Raw genomic sequence first — 18,479 nt, 5'->3', positions numbered from 1 at the left:
TTTTGCTTTGGAAACTGTAAATTGATCTCTGTACACCCTTTAAAATAAATATGTACTACAGTATGCACTTTTAAAATCTATGCTCTTTACAAGTGATATCACAGCTTTTGAAAGAAAGCCCTGTGTGATTGAGGATATAAGTTGGCATTTTAAATGAATTAATCTGCAGCCCGTCTCACTCAAACAACTGAGTTTAGGAAACAGCCAACCATTTTACCTTACACTAGCTCTCGACACTATGTAAATTTAAACAACAGCATCTGTCCAGTGAGAAGACAAAAATAAATATTGCACTATTCAACCTTTGCTAAACGCTACCTGTTCTGTAATAGCAGGCAGAACAATAAAGAAAAGAAAACAAGACAAAAACATAAATTAGAAGAGAGTGGTTTCTCAAGATCTGTGAGTAGTTACATAAAAAAAAGGTAGAGAACAAGCAGTGACAGACGGCACTATTTGGAGAATACATTGTGCACACTGATCCACCATAAAACCATTAAACAGACTGATCATGCACCCACAGAAGCCAGACAACCACACCAGAAGAAAATTAATGACACAGAAATAAAATTGCATTGGGCAATGTGACTCTATTCAATGTACTGTTTAACCATAAACCCAATATAATCCATTTACAATGATTCAATTCTGTTATTTTCCATCAAGATGACAGACATTTAGAAACTTAAGTGTATTTGTTTTATACTTTGGGTAAGTTATAAAGCAGCTGCCATTCAAACCTTACAAGAAGCTTTAACAAGCCTGTATGGACCAGATTTAGCAAACCCAAGCAAATAATAGCTTCTTCATGAACATCAAACCACCCCTTCCTACTAGGAATAAATGCCCTTAAGTGCTGCTGATGAAACTCGGATATTGATTTCCAGAGATGAGGGGATCAATAAACCCACCATCTTCAGGACTCATTGTGACATGAATACTGCAATTCATGTTCCACTTTTTAATAAAACATCCATACATTCTAATTAATCTCGTCTGTAATTTCCAACAACAAACTTCAGTATTGTTAAATATTTAATTGATATTTTAATTTGGGATGTTTCTCATATTTTACATGCATAGTCTAAGCACATGGCATATACAGCATTCACACTTCAAACATATCGAGGTGCATGTCAAGACATCAGCTTGTTCTGAAGCTGGTTGAATTTCTGGTACCGGAGGTTCAAATATACCCTTAATCACTCTCATTCCATCATCTTCGGGACATGTCCAAATGTGGAGGTGCATGTCAACATGCAAATGGTGGGCCAATGTGGTGATCTGAGATTCACTTTATACCCAATTCACATTTCCAGAAACAAACAAAATATAATGGGAAATAAATTAACAGCAAAAACATGGCATATTCAAGTACACAAACAACATCCAAAATCTCAGTCTCTATCAGTGCTCTATAATCTCTCTATTCATTGAAGTCATTTTAAATCAAATTCAGGTGTAGTCCTTTTTCGCCATTACCAGCTAGCAAATAAAGGCCTTAAAGGTGCGTGACAATAAATGGTAGAGGGGAGCTGGTTTTGGAGTGAAAGAATTGAAGTCTAGATGGTGACAGGAAGTGGGGTGGATCCGAGACCCTCCTCGAGCCACTTGGCAGAAGGTGTCGTGCAGCGCTGCATGGTACGACTATGGATACGTCGCAGGCGCAGCAAGTACAGCAGGATGGACAGCAGGACAACCAGGAAGCAGGCCAGGAACAAATAGTAGTTGTTGACAAAGGAGAAGCTGTGTCGCCAGTGGGAGTGGATTCCTTTGAGGCTCTCTTGCTGAATATCCCTTTTAAGAGGAACATAAAATAGTCTGAGTAAAGAATATTTTACATTCTTTAATTTCATTTATTATATAATAAGCAAAAACAATTAAAATACATCTGTATTGAATGGAAAATCCTATATTTACTTTTCTGTTCTCTCTGATATCTCTTTTGAAAACACTGACACTCAATTATTGTATGGAGTCATCGGTTTGATTTTGGGAAATATTTCTAAGAAAATAAACAGGAATGTGTTGCTTCTGTAAGTAAGCAATCTGCATGCTTGGAAAGCTCCCAGATGACAAGAAAATGCCATAACAAGGACACAGTTTACATCAACCATCGTCTTTGAACCATTAACGTTACTGCCAGAATTTATGGATAAAAGACCCTCTGTTGAGTGCCCCACAACGTCCTTCAGATTTACAACCCGACTAACAGAAGTTCGATATTAAAGTCCTACAAATGCACAGGCTAGGAAAAGGTTACAAAATAAAACCCACATCACTTTGAAGGAGCTACAGAATTCAGGGGCTGGGAGTGGAGTAATTGTGCACCAACCTGACAAATCAAGTATCACAATAGGGCTGTAACTAATCGATAGAAATCATTAATAATAAAATAAAAATAGGCATTGAATTTACTTATTTGAAAAATAAGGAAACATGACAGATTGAGGAAACTGTTGCTCAGCACCGAAACCTAGTCTTAAAGTATGGTCTTTTCATAGAGCTCCTTATTAGTTTGGCATCATGCAATTTTTTTTTCTGTCAATTGCTTGAGTTGTGCATTAGCATAACAATAAATAATACATTTGCTTTTCACTTAAATATTGTTGGTTACAAGATCTTATTTAAGCTGGTTATCATAATATCTCTTGATTTCAGCCTTTACTTAAAGAAAATCTGAATCAGAATGGTGTGTAGAGATTTAAAATATACATGTAACATGATAAAGTGTGATAAAGCAAGTGTTATTTTACCTTAAAGGTAAAAATCGGGTTCGGTAAAGGATGGCTCCTAGGGTCCATTGTACCTCTTTATCATAGACTAAAAGAGCAGTCTTCAGGTTTTTATAGTCTTTAGGAAAGGAGAAGCCTGAATGGAATACCTCAAACATCCAAGCTGATTTGAAACATTGGTACCTGCTCAGAAGACAAATGTTAACATGAATTCTCCATGGCAACACTTTAGTTTTACTGCGCTCAAGATTCACTAAAATAGCCAGTGCCGGGACTTACTTGAGCCTGTGAACATCAGCGTGAGAGGCATACAAGCCAGAGTCAAATCGCTCTTTCAGGGTTCTCCACTGGGTGGCACAGTAACTCTGAAGATGAAGTACAAGCCGATTGTAAACACAGCACCATCTCACTGATATTAGCCTAAGCTTTGAGAAAATATGTGCATTTTACATGTAGTATTGAAGAACTTACCTTGGCAGCACTGGCATATTTTGAAGAGTTAAAATCCCCACCCATGCGCAATACATCCTCTGTGCAATAGTAGAACTCTGAGAACCCGTAGAACTGGCTGTTGTGGTAGTCGATGGGAGGCTGGTAGACCCCACTAAGGGAGGAGTGGGTCTCGTTGGTGCGATTGAGAAAGGGCTGAAGCAGCTGTCTGCAGAGATCAAAATCCCCGGTGCCGCGCAAGTGGAGTTTTTGTGTGGCTGCGAGCACCTCATCCTGCAGGTCTGTGGGCAGACATGGGTCCAGTATGGGGGACTCTGCTGTTTCACCTACATGCTGACCCAGGAGCCTGGACAAACCAACTCAAGATGAGCTCTTCATAAAGGCCTCAAACAGCACCGAACAAACTAGTATGATCTTTACTATAATTAGCCTTCATATTATATGTTGAATTTTCTTACTTGTTTTTAGAGAGTGTGTTCCTGACAATGCTCTCCTCGTATCTTTGTCGAGCAGCATTGCCTCCAAAACCCAGAAAGGTGGACACATACACACGGTAGACATGCTCTGTCCGGTGGGCATCACATCCCAGATTGAACTCTGCAAGCAAATTCTTTGCAACTTCCTCCTATAAAAAAATAAATAAAAAGCATTCAATGTCACCCAGCAAATGGTATTCTCACTATTATCTAGGCCATCTTTCTATACTAATACTAAACTATGAAGTGATAAGGGTAAGATTACATCCCTCTAAATCTGGATTTAGAAAGTTGTTGTAGATCGTTGTGTAGCCGTAGGCGTTTTATGTGAAACAATAACATTAAGAAATTATAGAGCAGGTCTTGAATATTTGGACCGATTTAGAGGGAAACCTGGGTGTTAGCGTGACGCTCTTCTACAGCATCTGTGATCTTCAAGTTTCTAAGGCTGCATTTACAATAACCAAACAGTTCAGCTCTAAAAAATAAACATCAGCTGTGAATAGATCTGAGGCGAAAAAGACCAATTAGCAACCAAACAAACACATAAGGGCTATTATAATGCTATGAAGCCATGCAAGCAGACTTATTTACAGCACACCTCCAACAGACCACCCTGAATGGGGATTCATCTCCATAGGTCAAACATGATGTTCACAGCTTTAACCAAGGAATGAGATTGGTGGGGGGAAGAGAAAAGAAAAGGTAATAAAAACAGAAACAGATCACAAAAAGGGATTTTTTTTTCGGGATAATAACCTGTTGTGGAGAAGCAAAGCTTACAGATTTGGGCACTTCATATGCTATCTGCGTGGAGACTCCGCCCATATCCAGAACACCTGCGGTCCGTTTCCTCACCAGTGCCTCTTGCTGGTCACCTCCAGGGATCTGCACCTCAACTACTACATCCCTTTCTATAGGACGGATAGCAGAACAATTCAGGGGTCCCATTAGAAAAGCCAATGGAAAGAAGACGACTGCAGGTTGCAGTCAGGGGCAGGGCTAAATGTGTTGGCAGAGTCAAACGTTTGATTCCGGCCACCATTTTTTTTTGTCCATCTAAGGTTTGACATTGAACACTAACTGATTTCATTTTTGAAGATCATAAGAAATACACAGTGGTACCAGCACATGTGTTGTAACACTTTTTGCTTCATACCATATTTTAGACAAGCTACTGATATTGTTGCAGTAAACAACAGACTTGTTGTTTGACTTCGCCCACATTGAGCCCCACCCCAAACTGCACACTGTAGTCAGGGGTCCTTAATGGAATGGGAGAGAATGTCAGAGGTGAGTAAAGTATTATATTTAAAGGTATGAAGCCATTTAACAACAAATGGTCAAAAGCATCATGATTTAATACTTTTTATACTACCCTAACATTTTTAAATAAAGCCCCATTCTTGACTTTTTGGAAACAATTGTCACTATGTGGATGACATTTTTCATTGTGTAACGAAGCACAAATCCAGTATCCCAGTCCTATTTGTATATATTAATAACATGCCTGGGAATGCAATAAGCAATCCAATTAGTAGCTGTAGGTAGCTTATTACCTGATATTAGCAGTTATAAATATTAGCTGCGATAATAAACCCTCCTATTTTAAGGTGATTTTAACTAGCTAGCTTAGCTAGTAGGATACCAGAGAGCAAAATAGCCAGCTTCCGGATTATCCTTTTGAATGTTCACCACTTACACAATAAGTCACTTGATTTATGATATTTATAGCATCAACTGATCTGACCAGCCATAGTTGTATAAATACATATACTGATGATGGTTGGAAAAGATAATTGACATAATTTGAAAAGCAAGTGCTTTAAAATGTTTAAGCGTTTGTGATAGTTGATAGGACCAATTAAGCTGCATGTGTGATAAAGTTGGTATTAGGATATCAGGGCTAAAAAGCCAGCTTGCTGGTTATCACTTTGGACAATTTGGATTTGCAGTGAACTTAGGGGTCGCTAAACTGACAGTACGATACGTACATTTACTCGACAGTCAGATAAAATAATTGCCATATTATGGAAAGACGAAAGTGTTGCAATGCCTCTAAATGTGAGGATGGTTTTATAGACCAATAAAGCTTCGTACTCAGGGTATGACACAGGCAGAGACATGGAAAGCATGTGCATCGTTGTTTCAACTTTTGTTTCTTTAGTCCTTGCGCATGTGTGCTATAAAATGTAATTATAAGTAAGCTACTAGTTTACAGCAGTAAAGATTGTACAACAATTAAAAAAAAAAATGTGAGGATAGCAGCAGGCCAATGAAAATGACAGGTTTAATAAACAAGATGTTCAAGTCACCGGCTCAATTTATCCTATTGTAGCTTGGTATGCTAACAGTAGCATAGTAATTGGATAAAAGAAATAGGAGTAACAAGGCGACTATTTTTTGTGTGCAAAGGCTACCCAACATCACCATCTGCTGATTACATACAGTAATTGTTTTTCAACTAAAACATGTTATTTCACATGCGTTATTGTGCAACATTAATTCATAATTTGCTGTAGGAAGCTTGCCGAGACCGTTAATCATTTTTTCCAAAAATTATACTGAACAGTTACATAGCGCAACAGCTATGGTTAGGCCGGATTCGATTTCTTATTCATTTATTAAAAACATGCTTTTAAAGTTCTGTATGTTATCATACATTTCTAGATTATTACTGATATGTGAACCATATTTCCCACCTACTATTAAAACATTTATCCTTTTTCTGGACCAAATTACTGCTGTGCAAAATACCACCATGACTAGTGGTAAGTGGCTTGACTTTTCCTAACTGTACCCTGGTAAAAGGGCGGAGATATTGGGACAGCAAATAGAATTATATATAAAGCATAGATGGGACATATATGGTTACAACCCACCACTTTCTTGACACAGTGAAAGGTGCCAATTGGCTGGTTTAGAATTTTGTTCTGGAAGGTCCGCCCATAAGGCTGTAGATGTTGGGACATTTTATGGGCTGAGTTGTTAGAGCACATCCTGTCAGCTGAGAAAAAAATATTCTAATATTTTTCAAAATATTAAAACTTTTTTCTGACTAGTTTCATAAGCTTCGATGAATACATATCCTGATGTTAGGTTTCAATTTACATTATAGATGTACATAACAGTAAATACTTACCACTGTCCACATGATTAAACCGTCCAAGGACAAAATTGATTCCAATCCAAGCATACACACCTATCAAAATACAAGAAAGGTTAAATCATATAGTGCATTTACCATATCTTTGGACATTGACAAACATTGGTTGTTTTGGCTTTGTATACAAATATATTGGATTTTTGTGACTAAGTGGTTAAAGTTGAGATGGTCTGTTATAATTTGAGGGTATTTATGGTAAGTTTACCGTATTAAGCCCACTAAAATGTCTCCACATTTCACACTTTGAAACTAAAGGTATGATCTATCAGTAAAATGGTGAATTCTTAACCAACAGGTCCTGCTCCACTATAAACAAAGTCCACGCAACAAGTAACCTACCAGATTGATGGTACTCGAACAGTCATTAATATTTAATTCAACCATGTATTTGAGACAAGCAATTTCTCACTTAAAACATGCAACTCATGCAATGAAGCTTAACTAAAACAAGCTCTTTAAAAGGCAGACAATGACAAACTTCATCCCTCTTCACTCTCTGGAATAATGGCTCCAAAGTGTCTTCTCTAAAGGTGCTAACAGATCATTGTCATACTCCCGTGCAATGAGAATTGGCTTTTCACATTTTGCAGCAAATTGTTAAGTTTTTTTACTTAAGTGTTACCATACTTTAGGCAACATTGACTGTAAACAACTTCACAACAACGTAGCCACCACCGTCTTTTCCTTACAGGGATCATATCTAAAATAAAACTTGGCATTATAATAAATATAGGTCTAGCAGTCTACGGCTGTTTGAATGCAATCAAACAACACCAATTCCTATCGGTTTCTATACAAACCAAATGGGTTTAATAGGAAGCTTTATTCAAAGTTTGTTGATCATTAAAATAATTTAGATTTTCATTTACACTTTCCTCAGATGAAATGCTTTTCATGTGAGTGTTGCCCTTAAGAACCTGCTTTTTCCAAATAAATTATCAATGTATGACAACGTAAGAGCAAATCGTTCCAGAGTAAAAGCATACAAACTACAAAGAATCCAAGGCACTTTCTCATGTGACACTATAAAAAGCACTTAATAAAGTGGCATAGTGATGTTTAAAAAAAATATTGAATAGTAAATTAAAGAAGATTATGCGATTCCTTATTTTACTTCTTTGACAGCACTACAAAAATATTTTGATTTCAATGCAAAGATGAGTGGGCTTTGTCCCTTCATTTTAAGGGAACAAAAGTAACTGGACAAGTTGATGCCTGGCTGTTTCTCTCAGGTGTGTGTCGTTGCATTGTTAGTTCATGTACAAGAGAGCAAACCAAAAGGTCAAAAGCCGATTCTAGGTGTAGCATTTGCATTTGGAGTCAGTTGCAGTTGTCTTTAAAGTTGAGGAGCAAAGTCTCAATGCCAGTAAAGCAGGCCATCACGAGGTTGAACACTCAGAATAATTTTACCAGAGACAAAATATTAGGTATATCAAAATCAACTGTTCCTTAATTCATCCATCCATCATCATCTTCCGCTTATCCGGGGCCGGGTCGCGGGGGCAGCAGTCTAAGCAGAGATGCCCAGACTTCCCTCTCCCCAGACACTTCCTCCAGCTCTTCCGGGGTGACACCGAGGCGTTCCCAGGCCAGCCGGGAGACATAGTCCCTCCAGCGTGTCCTAGGTCTTCCCCGGGGTCTCCTCCCGGTGGGACGGGACCGGAACACCTTCCAGGGAAGGCGTTCCGGAGGCATCCGAAACAGATGCCCAAGCCACCTCAGCTGACCCCTCTCGATGTGGAGGAGCAGCGGCTCTACTCTGAGCTCCTCCCGGGTGACCGAGCTTCTCACCCTCTCTCTAAGGGATCGCCCAGCCACCCTGCGGTCGCCTGTATCCGGGATCTTGTCCTTTCGGTCATGACCCAAAGCTCATGACCATAGGTGAGAGTAGGAACGTAGATTGACCGGTAAATAGAGAGCTTCGCCTTGCGGCTCAGCTCTTTCATCACCACGACAGACCGATACATCGACCGCATTACTGCAAAAGCTGTACTGATCCGTCTGTCAATCTCCCGTTCCATCCTTCCCTCACTCGTGAACAAGACCCCTAGATACTTAAACTCCTCCACTTGAGGCAGGCACTCTCCACCAACCAGAAGTGGGCAAGCCACCCTTTTCCGACTGAGGACCATGGCCTCGGATTTGGAGGTTCTGATTCTCATCCCCACTGCTTCACACTCTGCTGCAAACCATCCCAGTGCATGCTGAAGGTCCTGGTTTGAAGGAGCCAACACGACAACATCATCTGCAAAGAGCAGAGTCAAAATCGTGTGGTCCCCAAACCTGACAACCTCCGGACCCTGGCTGCGCCTAGAAATTCTGTCCATAAAAATTATGAACAGAACCGGCGACAAAGGGCAGCCCTGCCGGAGTACAACATGCACTGGGAACAAGTCTGACTTACTGCCGGCAATGCGGACCAAGCTCCTGCTTCAGTTGTACAGGGACCTGACCGCCCTTAGCAAAAGGACCCAGGACCTCATATTCCCGAAGCACTCTCCACAGGATGCCGCGAGGGACACAGTCGAATGCCTTCTCCAAATCCACAAAACACATGTGGATTGGTTGGGCAAACTCCCATGAACCCTCCAACACCCTGTAGAGGGTATAGAGCTGGTCCAGTGTTCCACGGCCCGGACGAAAACCACACTGTTCCTCTTGAATCCGAGGTTCTACTATCGGCCGTATTCTCCTCTCCAGAACCCTGGCATAGACTTTCCCGGGGAGGCTGAGAAGTGTGATCCCCCTATAATTGGAACACACCCTCCGGTCCCCCTTCTTAAGAAGAGGGACCACCACCCCGGTCTGCCATCCCAGAGGCACTGTCCCTGACCGCCTTAATTCATGTTAACATTAAGTAAACGATTCAAGGTTTATGGAAGTTTATGAACACCAAATCAAAGCTGACTCTGCACTTTAACCACTTAGTCATTATTTCAGTTGAAGCTGGAGCTGGAGCAAAGCTAAGAAAACAACATGTGTCAGCGTCCAAATAATTCATACAGTATATTCCAGCATAACTGTTACACATTTTCTAAAACCAACATGGCAACATCTTCCATCGGAATGGGCAGTTTTTTGCTTGCAGGTACTCAAGTTAACTCACCTTCCTGCTTGCCGGAAATTACCTCCACATGAGAATCAGAAAAGAGGAAGTTAAAATGGACCGGGATGTCAGTCCGTAGATCCTCCAGAAGTGCTTCCTTTTGACTGAAAAGGAGTACACAAGACAAATTCAAGGTTAAACAGTGGTTAAAAAAAAATACACACGTAGCAGCTTTCATCTCTATATACTTTTCATATACTATTACATGTTGTGGGTATCTACCTGTCAGACAGCACCCTCATTCCAGCTGTGCACAGGATGTACAGGGGGGTCTCTTGGTGTTTATGTTTGGGGATGTGCTGGGCAGCAAAACTTAACAAGGGGTGGATGTAATCACTGGCTTTCTCTGGTGAGTTTGCCAGCTCTGAAATACCTAAACAAAATAACACCAATAATGGGCTTGGATGATATATACTGTACCCAAGAATATTTGGAAATACCCACAGGGCAGTTTTCAAAAGGCAATACTTTTGTAACCATTTTAAGTTCATTTAATATATTGGTGGATACTAATTTGTGCAACACAATAGGAGTTAAATGAGGATTGTATTTAATCTGTATTTTAAGACTATCCATTTGAGTACTTTGAAGTATTCAATTTGGATCTCATTTAAGATGAACTGAGGTGAAGTGGAAAACTGTCCTGTGGTCTGACAAATCAACATTTTCAATTATTTTCAGGAATCATGGACACCGTATCCTCCAGACTAAAAAGGAGATGGACCATCCGGCTTATCAACGCACAGTTCAAAAGCCATCATCCGTGATGGTATGGAGGAGCATTAGTGCACACAGTGACTTGGGGGGTGACATTAAGCATCATTAATGCTGAAAAATATACAAAATTCAATACATGCAGGATTCGGAGCATAATATGCTGCCATCCAAACAACGTCTTTTTCAGAGAATGCCTTGCTTATTTCAGCAATGCCAAACCACATTTTACAACAGCATGGCTCAATAGTAAAATTGTCTGGGAGCTAAACTGGCCTGCCTGCAGTCCAGACCTGTAACACATTGAAAACATTTGGAAACATTATGAAATGAAAAATACAACAAAAGAAACCCCAAACTGTTGTGCAGCTGAAATCCTATACCAAGCAAGAATACAATTCTACAGGGATTACATTTCACTTTCAAAACTACATCAATTGGTCTCCTCAGTTCTCAAACACTACAGAGTATTGCTAAAATAAGGGGTGATGCAACACAGTGGTAAAGATTGCCCTTTCCCAACTTTTTTTAAACATGTTGTTTCTCCATGCTCATTGTAGTACACAGCGACAGAACAGCACAATGAGTCCTTTTCTCTATTCCAAAAAAGGAAAATCACCTGCTTGGAATGTAAATATTTCTACTTCTAGTCCATTGTGGAGTTTGAGGAAAAAGCTAAGATTTTGTTAATGACAAAATTGTTGGTGTTTGGGTGCTAATACTTTTGGCCACGATAATATATAGTGGTTAATTTATGCAAAATAATCCTGTACTATATGATCAAAGTTGAAATAAATTTTAGGTTGGGATAGCATAAACATTTGAAACATACTTGAGTGCGCAGCATGCCTGTAGCCTGAACACTACGAGAGTTACTATTAGTAGAATATGCATAATTTATACTAATTATTAAAATGTTAGCAAATTAATATGGTCATACTTGAGCAACCTTTCTTCACTTCAGTTCAGATAGCGAAACATGTAAAATAGTTGATTCAGTGTCACTAGCTTCAACCATTCAAGAGTTACTGTTAGAGGGTTAATGTAAGGTAATTATGCAAATATTTTAAGGAAAGAATGATAATATTAAAGTCCAGACACTGCCCAACTCTTAACACAAAGTTATGAGACTGTACCTTAGTCTCTTAGGTAGATAGTATGAGTTAAGCAATCACACCTGGTTTGATCTTCATGACCACTGGTTTCCTGTGCTGGTCTCTCATCTGTCGGATGTCGAGCAGATCATGGGGATTACCGTTGTGCCGTGGCCAACAGTACACAAACACCCTGGAGCCACTGCTGCCACAATCCACCACCAGACCATAGTTCAAGTTGGGATTACTGGTGTCAGTGGCCTCAATATCCGTGACCCTCGCCAAATGCCTAGCGACAAGGGAATGAAAAATGTAAGCTAATGTCAGGTCAACATTTACACCTGTCTTTAGAAACAGAAATGTGTTATCCTCTAATATGCTGCTAGTAATGACTCACCTGTGGAAGTTCTCTTTTCTGATCCAGCTGCGCTGGACCTTCCCTGTTACCAGCAACAGGTAAAGGAGTCCTAGAAATCCCAACACTAAACCAAAGAAGAGCAGCTGCCTGATTGAAGGTAGCCAGAGACGGGGAAGAACCAGCGGTGACATGCTGAAGTGCCAGAAGGCTGGGAGGCATGAGAAGCTGATCCTGTAGAGAAAAGGCCTATATGAAGGCTCAACGATAGATTGTCAAGTGACAATGTTCCCAGGGTAATTATCCGTATAGCTACCTCAGGCCAACAACACCAGACATTTTCAGTGTTAACCCAGAGAGCATAATGTTCCAGACACACACACACACACACACACACACACACACACACACACCTAAGTAGCATGTTATTGCAAAGACACTGTTGTTCATATATGTAGGTAAAAGTACCTAGGTTTTTATTTTTCCCCACTCAAAGATTTCAGTTTGTTTCTCAATTGAATTGTTCACATTATAGGTCACATTAAAAGTGTAAAAAGGTCTGACATGATCTTTGTCTCATTCTTTTACATCACAAAAACCTGTCATTTTCACATGGGTGTGTAGACATTTTATATCCACTGTAGATGATGCAGGTCATTCTAGCTAATGAGTTATCCCGCTGGGCTATCATTTCAGCAGACAAGAAAGGGTAAGCTTTTGCAATAAAACCAAATTATTTTCAGTTATGCGTTTAAAACGAATAATGCACAATAGTAGCACATTCACACACAGGACCAGTCAAGTTCGGACACACCTACTCAGTAAAGTATATTTTATGTTTTTACTACAGGTGCTGGTCATATAATTAGAATATAATCAAAAGGTTGATTTCAGTAATTCTATTCAAAAAGTGAAACTTGTATAATGTATACATTCATTCCAAACAGACTGATATATTTCAAGTGTTTATTTCTTTTAATTGTGATGATTATAACTGACAACTAATGAAAACCCTAAATTCAGTATCACATGAGAAATTGGTGGAGATCTGTACAATCTAAATAATCTTGGCATGTGTGGTTTCCACCTTGAAGCATCGATGAGGGGTGACGGTGCTTTGCTGGTGACACTGTCGTTTTATTTAATTCAAATCTGCATGGCTACCACAGCATTCTGCAGTGTTACGCCATCCCATCTACTTTACACTTGCTATCATCTTTTCAAAAGGACAATGACCCAAAACACACCTCCAGGCGTGACAGAGTGCTGCATTAGATAACCTGGCCTCTACAATCAACCAACCTCTACCCAATTGTGATTGCATGGGATGAGTTGGAACAGAGAGTGAAGGAAAAGCAGCCAACCAATGCTCAGCATATGTGGGAACTCCTTTAGGACTTTGAAAAGCATTTCAGGTGACTACTTCATGAAGCTGGTTGAGAGAATGCCAAGAGTGTGCAAATTTATCATCAAGGCAAAGGGTGGCTAGTTCAAAGATTCTAAAAATTAAATGTATTTTTATTTGTTTTAACACTTTTTTGGTTTTTCAGAGAAATGCATGATGTGTTAGGAGTGAAAAGCTCTTTTGTTGCTTAGGTCTAAGTCATTGTCTAGATACTGTATCTAGACAATCACTGTACACACACCAAATATAATACAATTCATACATAGTAAAATAGTAGGCACTACTTTGTTGTTCATTCTGTGTAGGTGGTGGGTGTGCGCGCGTGGGGGTGGCCGTATTTCACCCTGTTGAATCGGCTCACCCTAACATGTGCACATACAGTGCTGCTTGAAAGTATTTCAACAAAAAAAATTGTTCATCATGATTATTTAACCAGAACCAGTCTTTGTATCTGACATAACAGGTTTATATAGTTACCAATTTCACATGTTGTTTGGAGGAAATGGTGTGTGCAGTAGAAAAAGGTTGCATTGGTCAAATAAAGCAGGCATGTAGAATCAATGGAGTAAATAATTGGGTACCAATTTAGCAAACGAACCAATCTTGTCAATCTGAATTTAATATTACTGCAACTGTGCCTTGAAGTTAACACCCTTCCAATCCAAAGCATTCAAGCAAACCTACCATATCTACATACAAGCTTTTGTAAAAGTGATCCTCCTTTGTCCGACCAGCAGTCCTCAGAACACAATAACCCACAATCATTATCCGCTCCCAACTGGCTGCCTGACTAGCAATTAGAGGTTGACAAGAGTGAATTCAATACTACACTGGACTGTCCCCTTAAACATATTCCAATATAAATAAGTTACTACAGACTTGTGCGCATTTCAGTTTTCAAAAAAATTGGTATTACATATTAGGGACTGTTGGAAATAAACTTAATTGGTACCCAATTGCTTTCTTAAAATGTCTCAATGGGAAGGTTTCATATTTTAAATATATACAGGGTCATGTAATTTGTAAACAATGAAATTCCTATGTATAAAATATATAATAAATATATAATTTCGAGAAAGATATTGCTCAGAACAGTTTTATCAACCCCTAGTGGCTGAAATGTGTCATCGCATATTTTCACCAGAGCTTTGGCAGGTGGTTCATTGAATTTTCAACAAAGTTTTTTTCCAGAGGTGGTCTTTGGTTTAGCTTCAGAGTCAGCATAATTTTAGTTGGGTGGGTTGGAATTGCTTTGGATGCAAGACGGCAAGAAAGGTAGGCAATTTACATAGGAGTGATAAAATTAACCCATGTTTGTACCTTACTCAAGAACATGGTCATGTTACACCACTCCTTGCTGTGTGTAATTACAAAGTGTAATACTTGGATTCAAAGTAAAATAACATCTCAATATTTCGGATTGGTTTTAAGACAATTTCAATGAGGAATGACAAATCCAGTCCACTTGCAACTAGTTTGGCGTAGGTGAAGACTGAGACCTTGGTGTGGCTAAATTAATTGTAACTACTCTATGCAATAGTGGTACTGTATCGCATAACCAATGACCACAACCTACACATGTGAGTAACCGATGGTAGTCAAAACACTTCCGGGTTCCCTTTACGGTTGGTTGAACTTACCTTCCCATAACGTGAATCGTCCTAGTTAGTTCACTGGATGAAAATCATTCAGAGGCACTGAAGACCGGGTGTGTTGGCTTCCAAGCCTCACCAACATTCCGCCATCTACTCATCGTCTTGGTAAAAGAAAATAATCACGTTAGCTACGACTAAACTTAACAGTAATTATACTAACATCATTGACATCGACGCGTCAGGTGAAGTGAATTACGAAAGTTGCCACGTAGTATAGAATCCTGACGATATTACACGGCGTCTTGACAATGTTTTAACAGTAGCCATCTGTTCAATAATGAAATGCACAAGTGTTACTAGAACATGCAACGGACTGTCAGACAAATCATAATTTATTATCATTTGTAAATCAGCCAGTTGGTAACACTATGTACTGTACGCAGGAGGACAAATTGCGTTTTTGATCCTCTCGAACGCGGCCATCAACTTAGCTGACTATTAATCGTTTCCTATTAGATAGTAAGGTGAAAACTAAACCAGGTAACGAGCTAACTATCTTGTCATTAATGTGGCATATTAGATTTATTGCCAGTTAAACGTGCCAATTACTGAGTATCTATAACTCCTATAGCAAGAGATCTTGTGCTGGCTAGTGAACGTCGTTAGCCCAATGAGCAGTCAGTGTCCATCAAAAACCAAACGTTTGTACTTACCACAGCGGTTTCAACAATTTTGTTGTACACCATTCGCATTGGGTCGTTATTTAGCTTACTAGCTAGTGTACCTTTGTTAATAGGGTTAGCTAACGCGTATGGGGAAAAACCACTGCGATGTGGCTCTACAGGCTAGTTAGCAACATTATTCAAAGCGCATGTCCGGCAAAATGTGACGTATTAAAGGTACACACTACTTGCGCGCTACAAAAAACGCTTTGGTACTACGTCATCAAACAAGGCCGCGCCCCTTGTTTGAAAAAAAGTTTTCGCGATTAGAAATACGAAACAACAACGCGAATTTGCACGCGTACATTACACAGTATTGCCAAATTGAACTGTTTTCTGAACAATGGGGATATTTAGAATGACAGTGTGCGGGGAAAAATATGGAGTAAAAAAAAAAGTATTTCTTGAATGCCCTGGCCCCTGTTCCACTTTACATTTTTTATGTGGCAATACACAAAACTGGTACATTATTTAAATTTTGTTCTTAATTTTGTTTCTATAAATTTCTCTTTGCATTTACTTAAAAATGACCATACACATTGCTTTTGGCTACAATTCACTATTTAGTGCTGACAGAATAATATCCTGCTGCTAGCAAAACTGGAATTAGTTGTTTCTTATCAGAGTTCCTACAAGAGGTATAACCAATTAGGTGAAATATTAACATGCTGGACCTTGAAGCCAGCTCCACTCGTTTTTTTTAAATGCAACCTACTAATCAGGGACTTGTAAAAAAAATATTTAAACGAAGGCATAGTGACTATGAAATTTTATTTCAAAGTGCAATCCCCAAAATGTTACATTTTAATCAAGTCATCCAAAATGTCTGATTATCCAAACCTCATTATTGTCCACATCTCTAAAATATAGTTCAGATTTTATTACTGTGATAACCAGTGATTTATAAAAACGTAAAATAACTATATTCACACAATATTGCCTAAGCCAATCTTTTCCCTGCATTCTAGTGCACCATGCATGTTTGTTAAATTAGAATGCAGATAATATTTTTTAAACACACATTTTCTGGAGGGTCTGCTTTTGGAAAATGCAGACGCTTGAAAGCTAATGCAACCTCTGGTTTCCACAGCCCTTTTCTGTCCAACTTTGATGTACGATGTATGCCCATTGCTAGAAAGTGTTGCATGCCATTAGTTGCAGCAACATCACCAGGCCCCAAGTTTAAATCTATCTAAAATGATTTAAGCGGTAAACTATCAAAAGTTTCTTCCCCTGATTTACACTAGTTTCCACGATGAAATAATCTATTGGGCTTGAATGAGTTCTTTGATATTTTCAGTGTAATGTAAATTACAGCTGAAAAGTTCCTAGGGCAGGGATTGGCCTAAAATCAGGTACGGTGCGAGGCCGCATCAATGGAAACAGAAATGTCTGACTCTTTTGGATAAAACACCTGAGTAAATTGTCATTACTATAAGTATTACTATAGCTTTTAGGGTCTCCACTGGGCAATTGTGGCAATAAACCCCATTTCCAAAAAAGTTGAGACACTGTGTCAAATGGAAAGAAAAACAGAATGCAATGATGTGCAAATCATTTAAACCATATATTCAATAGAAAACCGTACAGAGACAACATATCAAATTGAGAATTGTTATTGTTCCTTGAAAAATATATGGTGACTTGGAACAGGGGCAACAAAAGACTGGAAAAGTTGTGTAATGCTAAAAAAAACCCTGGTGAAACATCTCACAATCAATTAGGTTAATTGGCAACAAATCAGTTACAGGATTGGACATAAAAATATCATCCCTGAGAGGATGAGTCTTTCAGAAGTAAAAATTGGGAAGGTTTCACCAACTGGTGAAAGACTGCACACGCAAATAGTGCAACAATTTAAGAATAATGTTTCTCAATGTAAAATTGGTACATACATTTATGGTACATAATATGCATTTTTGATGAAATCTCTGTACACAAGTGACAAGGCCGAAAACAAATATTGGATGGCTGTGATCTTCGGGCCCTCAGGCGACACTGCAAAACAGACACGATTCTGTAGTGGACATCCCTGCATAGGCTCAGGAACACGTCCAAAAACCATTGATTTTGAACACAGAACGTCATTGCATCCACAAATATAAGTTAAGACTACCATGCAAAGAAGAATCCATACATAAACAAGATCCAGAAACACTGCCACCTTTTCTGGGCCCAAACTAATTTAAAATGGAATGAGTGGAAAACTGTCCTGTGGTCTGACAAATCAAAACATTTTATTAATTTTGGGAATCATGGACGCCGAGACCTGACTGAAGAGGTGAGGGATTCACCTGACTGAAGAGGTGAGGGATTCGCCTTCTTATCAGCACACAGTTCAAAAGCCAGCATCCATGATGGTATGGGTGTGCATTAGTGCACATGGCATGGGTGACTTGCACATCTGTGAAGCCACCATTAATGCTGAACAATATATGCAAGTTTTGGAGCAACATATGCTGCCATCCACACAATGTTTTTTTCTTTCAGGGCAGGCCTAGCTTATTTCAGCAAGACAATGCCAAACCACTTTCTGCATGTATTACAACAGCATGGCTCCACAGTATACGAGTTCGGGTGCTAAACTGGCCTGCTTGCAGTCCAGACTTGTCACCCATTGAAAACATTTGACACATTATGAACCGAAAAGTATGACAAAGG

The 18,479-nt window shown here is 39.3% G+C and overlaps 1 protein-coding gene across 2 annotated transcripts; it reads right to left on the bottom strand.

The window, feature by feature from the left end:
- Window positions 1–1,022: 1,022 nt before the first annotated feature.
- entpd4 (ectonucleoside triphosphate diphosphohydrolase 4) lies at window positions 1,023–15,994 on the bottom strand. 2 transcript variants are annotated; one of them, XM_010875990.4, is made up of 13 exons: window positions 15,810–15,994; window positions 15,142–15,257; window positions 12,139–12,330; window positions 11,825–12,030; window positions 10,156–10,306; window positions 9,934–10,037; window positions 6,804–6,863; window positions 4,421–4,575; window positions 3,644–3,810; window positions 3,207–3,531; window positions 3,015–3,100; window positions 2,757–2,918; window positions 1,023–1,797 (listed from the first exon to the last, which is right to left on the bottom strand). In XM_010875990.4, exons 2-13 carry the CDS (start codon window positions 15,147–15,149, stop codon window positions 1,563–1,565), a joined length of 1,851 nt encoding a protein of 616 aa, XP_010874292.1. In that variant the 5' UTR covers window positions 15,150–15,257; window positions 15,810–15,994; the 3' UTR covers window positions 1,023–1,562. The 2 variants fall into 2 exon arrangements, with proteins under 2 accessions (XP_010874292.1, XP_010874293.1); XM_010875991.4 differs by having other exon boundaries at window positions 4,445–4,575.
- Window positions 15,995–18,479: the final 2,485 nt, after the last annotated feature.

This window comes from Esox lucius, chromosome 13 (assembly GCF_011004845.1).
Source record: "Esox lucius isolate fEsoLuc1 chromosome 13, fEsoLuc1.pri, whole genome shotgun sequence".
NCBI classification, from domain to species: domain Eukaryota; kingdom Metazoa; phylum Chordata; class Actinopteri; order Esociformes; family Esocidae; genus Esox; species Esox lucius.
This window is presented reverse-complemented; position numbering and strand designations above follow the sequence as displayed.

Coding starts and splice junctions, on each gene's coding strand:
- entpd4 (XM_010875990.4), bottom strand. Junction 4,576..6,803: donor GTTTAATCATGTGGACAGTG/GTAAGTATTTAC, acceptor TCCGTCCTATAG/AAAGGGATGTAGTAGTTGAG. Junction 1,798..2,756: donor ACCCGATTTTTACCTTTAAG/GTAAAATAACAC, acceptor TCCTCTTAAAAG/GGATATTCAGCAAGAGAGCC.